Below are 12,500 nucleotides of genomic sequence, written 5' to 3'. Positions count from 1 at the left end.
CTCCCACACCGAGCCCGTCTGCGGGTTGTACTTGTAGTGCCACGGTTTCAACGGGCCCGAGAAGCGGACCACCTTGGCGGCCGAGCCGAACCTGCGAGGGACAAGCACCCACAACTAACTGTGTCATGCCCGGCAAGACCCCCAAGTCTGACCCCTCTGGACGTTGGCTTTGCATGTCCCCAATGGAACTGCCAAAAGCACTTGCTAGGACCAACCCCATACTCTGAACACACACAGAGCCGTGCATACAGACACACACACACAGACATATACAATCACACACACTCGTGCACACAGACACGGGCACACATAGATACGCACACACAGGTGCATACACAAGACACCCATGCACACCGCCCCCCAGACACACAGATATGTCTATCTGTGCATGAATGCCTGTATCTGGTGTGTCACACTGTCTCTGCGTGCATGTCGGTGTGTACGTCTGTATCTGTGTTCGTCTGTGTTTATCTGTATGCATGTGTGTGTGTACATCTGGTGTGATAGTGTGTATATGTATGTGTTTGTCTATGTGTGTATGAACGCCTGTATGTGGTGTGTCACTGTGTCTATCTGTGCATGTTGGTGTGTCTGTCTGTATCTGTGTCTGTGTCTATCTGTATGCGTGTGTGTGTGTGTGACTCTATGTGTGTATGCCTGGTGTCACGGTGTCTGTATGCGTGTGCGTGTTTGTGTGTGTCTGTCTGTGTATGAATGTCTGTATTTGGTGTGTCACTGTGTCTCTGCGTGCATATTGGTGTGTACATCTGTATCTGTGTGTATCTGTGTCTATCTGTATGCATGTGTGTATGTGACTCTGTGTGTGTATGCCTGGTGTCACAATGTCTGTGTGCATGTCTGTGTCTGTGTATCTCTGCCTGTGTATGAAAATGCTTGTATTTGGTGTGTCACTGTGTCTCTGTGCATGTTGGTGTGACTGTCTGTATCTATGTGTGTCTGTGTCTCTCTGTATGCATGTGTGTGTGTGAGTCTAGTGTGTATGCCTGGTGTCACGGTGTGTGTATGCGTCTGTATCTATCTGTATGCATGTGTGTGTGTGTGTGAGTGTATGTGTGTATGACTGGTGTCACGGTGTCTGTATGCATGTGTGTGTTTGTGTGTATCTGTGTATGAATGTCTGCATTTGATGTGTCACTGTGTCTATCTGTGCATGTTGGTGTGTCTGTCTGTATCTGTGTGCGTCTGTTTATCTGTATGCATGTGTGTGTGTGACTCTCTGTGTGTATGCCTGGTGTCACGGTGTCTGTATGCATGTGCGTGTTTGTGTGTGTCTGTCTGTGTATGAATGTCTATATTTGGTGTGTCACTGTGTCTCTGTGTGCATGTTGGTGTGCACATCTGTATCTGTGTGCATCTGTGTCTATCTGTATGCATGTATGTGTGTGACTCTGTGTGTCTACCTGGTGTGACAGTGTGTATATGCGTGTGTGTGTGTATCTGTGTATGAACACCTGTACCTGGTGTGTCACTGTGTCTCTGATTACATGCTGGTGTGTCTGTGTGTATCTGTGTGTCTGTGTCTATCTGTATGCATGTGTGTGTGTGACTGTGTGTGTGTCTATCTGTTGTGACAGTGTGTATATGCATACGCATGTGTCTATCTGTGTATGAACGACTGTATCTGGTGTGTTGCTGTGTCTCTGCATGCATGCTGGTGCATCTGTCTGTATCTATGTGTGTCTGTGTCTATCTGTATGTGTGTGTGTCTGTAACTCTGTGTCTAGCCTGGTGTCACAGTGTCTGTATGCATGTGTGTGTCTGTGTGTGTCTGTATTGAAAATGTCTGTATATGAAAATGTCTGTATTTGGTGTATCACTGTGTCTCTGTGCATGTTGGTGTGTACATCTATATCTGTGTCTATCTGTATGCATATGTGTGTGTGATTCTGTGTGTCTATCTGGTGAGACAGCGTGTATATGCATGCGCGCGTGCGTGTGTGTGTGTGTCTGTGTATGTATGGCTGTTGGAGAGTCAGCTGAGCCTCCACGGGCCATGGGCGCTTCCCTGAGCTGACTCTGTCCGTATTTTGCACACCCGGCCTCCAACTTCCAAAAAAAAAAGAAAAAAAAAAGGAGCCAGACAGACATTTTCCCCAAAAACACACAGTGAAAAAATATTAACTATGAAGGGGACTCAGCACAGCGACTCCTCGCCACGCTCGGTTCCATGGGCAAGACATGAAAGTGGGGACTGGAGCGACAGCCCAGCGGGGAGGGCGTTTGCCTGGCACGCGGCCGACCCGGGTTCGAGTCCCAGCATCCCCTAGGGTCCCCCGAGCACCGCCAGGAGTAACTCCTGAGTGCATGAGCCAGGAGGAAACTGTGAGCATTGCCGGGTGGGACCCAAATATGAAAAATATATGTGAAGTATTTATTATAATATAGTCAATATATTATTGAATAAATATTAATAATAATGTTGTTATCAATTAATATTATAATATTAATAATATTATTAATGTTATTATTACTTAATAATGATATTGTTTTATATAAATCATGTATTTCTATATATGTATTTTGTATAAATTATGTATTTCTATGTATTTTAATTCACAGGTTTTGTAAAATCTTATTTATTTATTGGCTTTTTGGGGTCCCACCCAAATTACATATTTATATGTAATTAAATTATATGTAATTAAAATCTATTCAATAATATGTATTAACTACGTTGCAATACATATTTCATATTTAGATGCAGTTCCTGCGCCCTTATGGCTCCGAGACACCGTGTCTCACACTGGAGGCGGCCAGCGGACCCCAAGGACGGCCGCGGCCTCACACAGTACCCACAGTGGGGAGTCTCGGGGGGTCCCCGGAAAGGCGAAGGAGAAAGAGGACTGGGGGGAGGAGACGTGTACCCCCCGCCCCGGGCTTACTGCTGGAAGGCGGGACCGTAGGTGTACGTGGCGCCCGTACTGAGGTTGTAGATGAAGGGGAGGCGTGAGCGGATGTCGGCACTGCACCAGCTGCTGAAGTAGCTGTTCAGGATGCCTTGGTCCGAGCCTGGAGAAGAAGCCGAGCGTCAGCGCCCGTGCGGGACAATCTCGCCCGCCGCTGGGCAGCAAGTCAGGGCCCTGCGGGACCAGGAGGACGCGTGTGTGCAAAGGGCCCGAGGCTCAGGGGCCCGCCCATCAGGAATGTCACAGAACAGTCGTTCTAAAATCCTGAGCACTGTACAGCGGGGAAGGCAAACAGAGCCCAGCTGGGTCCCATCCCGGGCATCCGCCGAGGGTCCCCTCCCGAGCACTGCCAGGGGGTGATTCCAGAGTGCAGAGCCAGGAGGAAGCCCTGAGTGACCGTGCGGACACACACACACACACACACACACACACCCCAGAGCCCGCTAACCCATAAGGGAGGAAATGACCAGGAAAATCTTTTTTTTTTTTTAATTTTCTGCTCTTTGGGTCACACCCATGCCCAGAGGTTCCTCCGGAGTGACTCCTGGCGGTGCTCGGGGGGACCCTAGGGGATGCTGGGACTCGAACCCGGGTCGGCTGCGTGCCAGGCCAACGCCCTCCCCGCTGGGCTATCGCTCCAGCCCATTTCAGACTTTTTTTTAAAAAAAAAGTCTGTGTTTTCTATTTATTATTATTATTATTATCATTATTATTATTATTGTTATCATTATTATTATTTGTTTTTTTGGGTCCCGGCAGGCGGTGCTCAGAGGTCCCTCCTGGCTCTGCACCCAGGAATCACTCCTGGAGGTGCTCGGGGGACCCTCGGGGATGCCGGGAATTGAATCTGGATGGAGGGAGGGAGGGAAGGAGGGAGGGGGGGAAGGAGGAAGAGGAAGAAAGGGAGAAAATAACGAAGAGAAGGAAGGGAGGGAAGGACAGAGGGAAGAACAGAGAGGAAGGGAGGGAAGGAGGGAGGGAGGAAGAAAGGAAGACAGAATCAAGAGGAAAGAAGAAGGAAGAAAAGAAGGAACGAAGGAGGGAGGGAGGCAGGGAGGGAAGGAAGGAAGGAAGGGAGGGAAGGAGGGAAGGAAGGAATGAGGGAAGGAAGGGAGGAAGGGAGGGAGAAGAAGGAAGGAAGGAAGGAAGGACAAGAGGGAGGGAAGGAGGGAAGGAAAGAAGGAAGTAGGGAAGGAAGGATGGAAGGAAGGGAGGGAGGAAGGAGGGAAAGAAGGAAGGAAGGAAAAGGAGAGAAAGTACCGAGGGAGGAAGGAAGGAAGGAGGGAAGGAAGGAGCAAGGGAGGGAAGGAGGGAAGGAGGGAAGGAAGGAAGGAAGGAAGGAAGAGAGGGAGGAAGAAAGGAAGGAGGGAAGGAAGGAAGGAGGGAAGGGAGGAAGGAAGGAAGGAGCGAGGGAGGGAAGGAAGGAATGAGGGAAGGGAGGAAGGAAGGAAGGAAGGAAGGAAGGAGGGAAGGAAGGAGCAAGGGAGGGAAGGAGGGAAGGAAGGAAGGAGGGAAGGAAGGATGGAAGGAAGGGAGGGAGGAAGGAGGGAAGGAAGGAAGGAAACGGAGGGAAGGGAGGAAGGAAGGAAGGAAGGAGGGAAGGAAGGAAGGAGACAGAGAGAGAGGAAGGAAGGAAGGAAGGAAGAATGGATGGAAAGGAAAGAGGAAGGAAGGATGGAAGGAAGGGAGGAAGGGAGGAAGGAAGGAAGGAAGGAGGGAAGGGAGGAAGGAAGGAAGGAGGGAAGGAAGGAGCGAGGGAGGGAAGGAGGGAAGGAAGGAAGGAAAGAAGGAAGGAAAGGGACGGAGGGAGGAGGGAAGGAAGCCGCGGGCGGGTCTCGCGCGGGGGTGGGTGGGGGGTCCACGGCCGCCCAGGTACCGTCCAGGCTGCCCCCGAGGGCCGCGCGGCGCAGCAGGTCCCGGTGCGTGTGCAGGGACGGGCGGAAGACGAAGACGCCGCTGCTGAACCAGTCGGGCCACCCGGGCTCGGGGGCCGCCGACAGCTCCGCCCGCTCGAACAGCTCGTCCACGCCGGCCAGCACCTGCGGGTGGGCACCGGTTGGGACGCGCCGGGCTCCCGGCCCAGTGCTCGGGGTGGACTCCGCGATCAGTGCTCAGGATGACTCACGGATCAGTGCTCAGAGCTCCCATAACAGAACCGGGAGGGAGTGCTGAGTGCAGAGACAGGCTGTGAGTGTGTGTGTGTGAGTGCGAGTGTCTGCATGCGTGTGCATATGTGCATGTGTGAGTATATGTGTGAGTGTATGTACGCGTGGGCTTATGTGTGTATCTGAGCGTGGGTTTATGGGTGTGTCTGCACGTGGGTTTCTGTGTCTGTGTGTCAGCGAGTGTGAGTCCTTGGGAGTGCGTGATGTGTGTGTACCCGGGTGTGAGTATGTGGGCGCGTGTGTATGTGTATTTATTTGTGCGTGCGTGTTGTGACTGTATATGTGGGAGTGTGTGTGTTTATATGTGACTGTGTGTCTGTGGGAGTGTATATGAGTGTGTATGTGCTTCTGTGTGTGTATGTGTGTGAATGTGTGTATTCGAGTGTGTCTATGTGTATACGTGTGTTGGTATGTGTCCGTGTGTGAATCTCTCAGTGCGTATGTGTGTCTGAGTGTGTATGTGAGTGTTTGAATGTGTGTGAATGTGTGTGGGGGGAGGTGTCTGCCAATTGTGTAAGCTTGTACGTGAGCGTGTGTTTGAGTTTGTGTGCATGAGTGGGTGTGAGTTTGTGTCTGTGTGTGAGTGTACGTGTGTGAGTGTATGTGTGTGTGAATGTATGTGAGAGTGTGAGAGTGCGAGTGTGTGAATATGTGAATGTGTGTGAGAATGTGAGTATATGTGTGAGTGTGCAAGTGTGTGTCAGTGTGAATGTGTCTGTGTAAGTGTGTGTGTGACTGTGAGTCTGTGTGAGTCTGTGTGCATGAGTAGGTGTCAGTTTATGTCTGAGTGTACCTGTATGAGTGTATGTCTGCGAGTGTGAGTGTATGTGTGTGTGTGTCTGCGTGAGTGTGTGTGTGCATGAGTGGGTGTGAGCTTATGTCTGAGTGTGTGTCTGAGTGTACCTGTATGAGTATATGTGTGAGTGTGCAAGTGTGTGTGTCTGTGTGTGAGTGTGTGCATGAGTGTGTGTGTCTGTGAGTCTGTGGGTGTGTGAGTGTGCATGACTGGGTGTGAGTTTGTGTCTGGGTGTGTGCTTGAGTGAGCGCACCTGTGTGAGTCTGTGTGAGTGTATGTGTGAGAGTGTGAGAGTGTGTGAGTGTGAGCATGCACCTGTGTGTGAATACGTCTGTGTGCATGAGTGTGTTGGTGTGTGAGAGTGCGTGCGTCTGTGGAGCGTGTCTGTGTGAGAGAATGTGTGCATCTGTGTGTGTGACTGTGTGTTAGTGTGTGTGCCTGTGTGTGCCTGAGTGTCTGTGTGTGCGTCTGTGTGTGTCTGAGTGAGTGTGTGTCTGTGTTGTCTGAGTGTGTGTCTGTGTGTACATCTGTGTATGCCTGAGTGTGTGAGTCTGTGTGTGTGTCTGTGTGTGTCCGTGTGAGTGTGTGCGTCTCTGTGTGAGAGTGTGTCTGTGTGTGTGCCTCTGTGTGTGCCTGTGTGAGTGTGTCTGTGCGTGTGTCTGTGTGAGTGTGTGTGCATGAGTGGGTGTCAGTTTGTGTCTGAGTGTACCTGTATGAGTGTATGTCTGCGAGTGTGAGTGTGTGTGTGTCTGCGTGAGTGTGTGTGTGCATGAGTGGGTGTGAGCTTATTCTGAGTGTGTGTCTGAGTGTACCTGTATGAGTATATGTGTGAGTGTGCAAGTGTGTGTGTGTCTGTGTGTGAGTCTGGGCATGAGTGTGTGTGTCTGTGAGTCTGTGGGTGTGTGAGTGTGCATGAGTGGGTGTGAGTTTGTGTCTGGGTGTGTGCTTGAGTGAGCGCACCTGTGTGAGTCTGTGTGAGTGTATGTGTGAGAGTGTGAGAGTGTGCGAGTATGTGTGACTGTGTGTTAGTGTGTGTGCCTGTGTGTGCCTGAGTGTCTGTGTGTGCGTCTGTGTGTGTCTGAGTGAGTGTGTGTGTCTGTGTATGCCTGAGTGTGTGTGTCTGTGTGCGCGTCTGTATGTGTCCGTGTGAGTGTGTGCATCTCCGTGTGAGTGTGTCTGTGTGTGAGTGTGTGCCTCTGTGAGTGCCTGTGTAACTGTGTCTGTGCGTGTGTCTGTGTGTCTGTGTGCGCACCTGTGTGCGTGTCTGTGTGAGTGTGTGTGTGACTGTGTGTGTGTCTGTGTGTCTGTGTGTGCGTCTGTGTGTCTGTTGTCCGAGTGTGTGTATCTGTGTGTGCGTCTGTGTATGCCTGAGTGTGTGTGTCTGTGTGTGCGTCTGTATGTGTCCGTGTGAGTGTGTGCGTCTCCGTGTGAGAGTGTGTCTGTGTGTGAGTGTGTGCCTCTGTGTGTGCCTGTGTGAGTGTGTCTGTGCGTGTGTCTGTGTGAGTGTGTGTGCATGAGTGGGTGTCAGTTTATGTCTGAGTGTACCTGTATGAGTGTATGTCTGCGAGTGTGAGTGTATGTGTGTGTGTGTCTGCGTGAGTGTGTGTGTGCATGAGTGGGTGTGAGCTTATGTCTGAGTGTGTGTCTGAGTGTACCTGTATGAGTATATGTGTGAGTGTGCAAGTGTGTGTGTCTGTGTGTGAGTGTGTGCATGAGTGTGTGTGTCTGTGAGTCTGTGGGTGTGTGACTGTGCATGAGTGGGTGTGAGTTTGTGTCTGGGTGTGTGCTTGAGTGAGCGCACCTGTGTGAGTCTGTGTGAGTCTATGTGTGAGAGTGTGCGAGTGTGTGTGTGCTCACCTGTGTGTGAGTGCGTCTGTGTGTATGAGTGTCGGTGTGTGAGAGTGCGTGCGTCTGTGGAGCGTGTCTGTGTGAGAGAATGTGTGCATCTGTGTGTGTGACTGTGTGTTAGTGTGTGTGCCTGTGTGTGCCTGAGTGTCTGTGTGTGCGTCTGTGTGTGTCTGAGTGAGTGTGTGTCTGTGTTGTCTGAGTGTGTGCCTCTGTGAGTGCGTCTGTGTATGCCTGAGTGTGTGAGTCTGTGTGTGCGTCTGTATGTGTCCGTGTGAGTGTGTGCGTCTCCGTGTGAGAGTGTGTCTGTGTGCGAGTGTGTGCCTGTGAGTGCCTGTGTAACTGTGTCTGTGCGTGTGTCTGTGTAACTGTGTGCGCACCTGTGTGCGTGTCTGTGTGAGTGTGTGTGACTGTGTGTTAGTGTGTGTGTGTCTGTGTGTGCCTGAGTGTCTGTGTGTGCGTCTGTGTGTCTGAGTGAGTGTGTCTGTTGTCCGAGTGTGTGTATCTGTGTGTGCGTCTGTGTGTGCCTGAGTGTGTGAGTCTGTGTGTGCGTCTGTATGTGTCCGTGTGAGTGTGTGCGTCTCTGTGTGAAGAGTGTGTCTGTATGTGACTGTGTGCCTCTGTGAGTGCCTGTGTAACTGTGTCTGTGCGTGTGTCTGTGTAACTGTGTGCGCACCTGTGTGAGTGTCTGTGTGAGAGTGTGTGTGTGACTGTGTGAGTGTGCGTGTGCATCACTGCCTCCACGTCCCCGCTCCCTGCCCCAGGGGTGCCCGGCGCCCACTCACCATGGTGTGTGCGTCCAGGAAGACGCACTTGCTGTAGGCGGTCAGCGTCCAGCACTGCAGCTTGGCCAGGGCGGCGTCCAGCTCGGGCCGGCGGGCCAGCGTCCGGCGCACGTAGCCGGGTCCTTGCCTCAGGTCCACCGGGACCACCTCGTCGAACACGCGGGCCAGCACGGACCTGGGCGGCCGGGTCGGGCCGGGCCAGCGGTCACATCCCCCGGGTGTCCACCCTGGCCCCCGGCCCTGCCCACACGGTCACTTCCGGCCACACACAAAGTGTGCAAACCTCACACAGTCCTCCCGTTCCTCATTCATTTCTTCGCGGATTTCCTTCCTGGGACCCCCCAGGACCCCCCCCAGGACGGACCCGGGTTCGACCCCCGGCATCCCCGTAGGGTCCCCCTGGGTCCCGGCACGAGTGACCCCCTGACCACAGAGCCCCCAGCGGTCAGCCCTGGCCACTGCCCGGGACGGAGGGTGGCCCCCAAACCGAACGAGTGAACTAGAAGACGATGAAACGGTGAAAAAGAGAAAAATGATCTTGCTGGGATGCAGATTTTTCATTTTTATTATTATTAATTTTTTTTTGGCATTTTTGGGGGTCCCACCCGGCAAGGCTCAGGGGTCCCCCCTGGCTCTGCACTCAGGAATTTTTATCATTTATTTAAAAAAATAATAATAAAGGACTTACTATTTTAATATCAATCCTAATTATTAATATTATAAATTAATAGAAACACTGATATTAATTATATTACTAATATCATTCCTATATATTTTATCTTATTTTATATGATTACTGTTTTCATATTTATTTCATATTATTCGTATTATTTGTATTGATTATAAATGATAATATTAGTTCTTTCTGTATGCATAATTGATATGGATATTAATTGTAAATAGAAATTAATAAAATTGCTCTGACCTCTAAGTATTTTTTGTAATTTTTAAAAATTGTTATTAATGAACGTTTTGCTTTTTCGGGGGTCCCACCCGGCGATGCTCAGGGGTCCCTCCTGGCCCTGCACTCAGGAATTGTTTATCATTTATTTATAAAAAGACTTACTATTTTAATATTAATACTCATTATCAATATTAATTATATATTAATAGAAACACTGATATTATTTATGTTTACTAATATCATTCCTATTTATTTTATATTATTACTGTTGATCATATTTATTTCATGTTATTATTATCTGTATTGATTATAAATACTAATATTATTTATATTAGCATGCATCGTCAATATGAATATTAATTATAAATAAAAATTAATAAAATCGCTCTGACCTCTTAATAGTTTTCATGATTTTTAAAAATTATTAATATGTTTTTTGGGGTACCACCACCCGGCGATGCTCAGGGGTCCCTCCTGGCCCTGCACTCAGGAATTTTTATCATTTATTTAAAAAAGACTTACTATTTTAATATTAATACTAATTATTAATATTAATCATATTAATAGAAACACTGATATTATTTGTATTATTAATATCATTCCTATTTATTTTTATATTATTACTGTTGATCATATTTATTTCATGTTATTGTTATCTGTATTGATTATAAATACTAATATAATTTATATTAGCATGCATCGTCAATATGAATATTAATTATAAATAAAAATTAATAAAATCGCTCTGACCTCTCAATACTTTTTATGATTTTTAAAAATTATTAATATGTTTTGCTTTTTTGGGGGTACCACCACCCGGCGATGCTCAGGGGTCCCTCCTGGCCCTGCACTCAGGAATTTTTATCATTTATTAAAAAAATAATAATAAGACATATTGTTCTAATATTGATATTAATGATAAATCAATAGAAACATTAATTTTATTTATATTCTTCACAAAATATATGTTATTTATACTATTAATGTTTAGATTATTTATATTAATCATATTCATTCCATATCATTATTACTAGTATTGATCATGAATACTAATATTGTTTAAATTCATATTTATGATTAATGTAAATATTAATTATAAGTAATGATCAATAAAAATTGCTCTGACCTCTAAATTTTCATTATGATTTTTTAAGATTTTTATTAATCTATGTTCTGCTTTTTGGGGTCCACCCAGCGATGCCCAGGGGTCCCCCCTGGCTCGGCACTCAGGAATTTTCATTATTTATTTTAAAAAATAATAATAAGACTTATTGTTTTAATATGAATTGTTAATATTAATTATAAATCATATAAACATCATTATTTATTAATACCATTCCTATTTATTTTATATGATTTTATTTATATTATTAATATCAATCATGTTGATTTCGTATCATTAATATTATTTGTATTATTATAAATACTAACATCATCTATATTATTTATAATTAATATACATATTATGAATAATAATTAATAAAATTTCTCTGACAGCTAAATCTTTATTATAATTTAAAAAAATTTTTATCTACTTATGTTTTGATTGTTGGGGTCCCTCCCGGCGATGCTCAGGGGGTCCCTCCTGGCTCTGCACTCAGGAATTTTTATTATGTATTGGAAAAAATAATAATAGAACTTAGTGTTTTCATATTAATTACTAGCATTAATTACAAAGTAATATAAACATCACTATTAATTATGTTTTTAATATCATTCCTATTTATTTTATATCATTAATGTTAATCATATTTATTTTATATTATTAATATTTGTATTAATCAAATCCTTTCCTTCCTTCCTTCCTTCCTTCCTCCCTTTCTCCCTTCTCCTTCCTCCCTCCTTTCCTCCTTCCTCTCTTCTTCCATCCTCTCTTCTTCCTTCCTCCCTCCCTCCTCCCTCCCTCCTTTCCTCCTTCCTCTTTCTTCCTTCCTTCCTTCCTTCCCTTCTCTCTCTTCCCTTCCTTCCTCCCTCCCTCTCTCCCTCCTCCCTCCCTCCCTCCCTTCCTTCCTTCCATCCTTCCTTCCTCCCTTTCTCCCTCCCTTCCTTCCTTCCTTCCTTCCTTCCTTCCTTTCTTCCTCTTCCGCCCTCCCTCCCTCCCTCCCTCCCTTCCTTCCTTCCTTCCTTCCTCCCTCCCTCCCTTCCTTCCTCCGTCCCTCCCTTCCTCCCTTCTTCCTTCCTTCCTTCCTTCCTTCCTTCCATCCTTCCTTCCCTCCTTCCTCCCTCCCTTTCTCCTCCGTCCTTCCTTCCTTCCTTCCTTCCTTCCTTCCTTCCTTCCTTCCTTCCTTCCTCTCCTTCCTTCCTTCCTTCCTTCCTTCCTCTCCCTCCTTCCTTCCTTCAATCCTTCCTTCCTTCCTCCCCCTCCCTCCTCTCTCCCTCCCTCTCTTCCTCCCTCCCTCCCTCCCTCCCTCCCTCCCTCCCTCCCTCCCTCCCTTCTTCCCTCCCTTTCTTCATCCCTTCTTTCCTCCCTCCTTTCCTCCCTCCCTCCCTCCCTTCCTTCCTTCCCTCCTCCCTCCCTCCCTCCCTCCCTCCCTCCCTCCTTCCTTCCTTCCTTCCCTTGCTCCTTCCTTCCTCTCTCCCTCTCTTCCTTCCTCCCTCCCTTCCCCTCCCTCCCTCCCTCTCTTCTTCCTTCCTTCCTTCTTTCCTTCTTTCCTTCCTTCCCTCCCTCCCGCCCTCTCCTTTCCTTCCTTCCTTCCTTCCTCTTTCTCTATTTTTCTCTTTCTTCCTTCGTTCCTTCCTTTGTTCCTTCCTTCCTTCCTTCCTTCCTTCCTTCCTTCCTTCCTTCCTTCCTTCCTCCCTCACTCCCTCCCTCCCTCCCTTCCTCTTCCTCTCTCCCTCTCCTCGTTCCATCCTTCTCTCCCTCCTTTCGCTCCCTCGCCGGACCCCGGCCGAGCCCCTGGACTTGGGGGTGACCCTGGGGGACCCGTCCCCGCCCCGCCCCGCCGGGCCCCGTACCTGAGCAGCTCGGAGACCCGCGTGCCCGCGAGCACCACCAGCCTCCGGGACGTGCCGTGAGTCCGCAGCGACTGGCCCAGCACCAAGGCGCCCTGGCAGGACACGTCGCCCTCCGCGAAGGTC

At 48.1% G+C, this 12,500-nt stretch overlaps 1 protein-coding gene across 1 annotated transcript in view; it reads right to left on the bottom strand.

The window, feature by feature from the left end:
* GYG2 (glycogenin 2) overlaps positions 1–12,500 on the bottom strand; it is a 20,537-nt gene that overhangs the window by 7,005 nt on the left and 1,032 nt on the right. Inside the window, exons 2-6 of the mRNA XM_056108644.1 lie at positions 12,378–12,500; positions 8,519–8,693; positions 4,804–4,966; positions 2,904–3,030; positions 1–91 (exon numbers count right to left, since the gene is read on the bottom strand). The exon at positions 1–91 is cut by the window's left edge and continues 135 nt beyond it; the exon at positions 12,378–12,500 is cut by the window's right edge and continues 19 nt beyond it. Of these exons, the coding sequence (XP_055964619.1) occupies positions 1–91; positions 2,904–3,030; positions 4,804–4,966; positions 8,519–8,693; positions 12,378–12,500 (679 nt within the window). The remainder of the gene's footprint in view (positions 92–2,903; positions 3,031–4,803; positions 4,967–8,518; positions 8,694–12,377) is intronic.

Source organism: Sorex fumeus, unplaced genomic scaffold (genome assembly GCF_029834395.1).
Source record: "Sorex fumeus unplaced genomic scaffold, SorFum_2.1 ptg000229l, whole genome shotgun sequence".
In the NCBI taxonomy this organism is placed as follows: domain Eukaryota; kingdom Metazoa; phylum Chordata; class Mammalia; order Eulipotyphla; family Soricidae; genus Sorex; species Sorex fumeus.
This window is presented reverse-complemented; position numbering and strand designations above follow the sequence as displayed.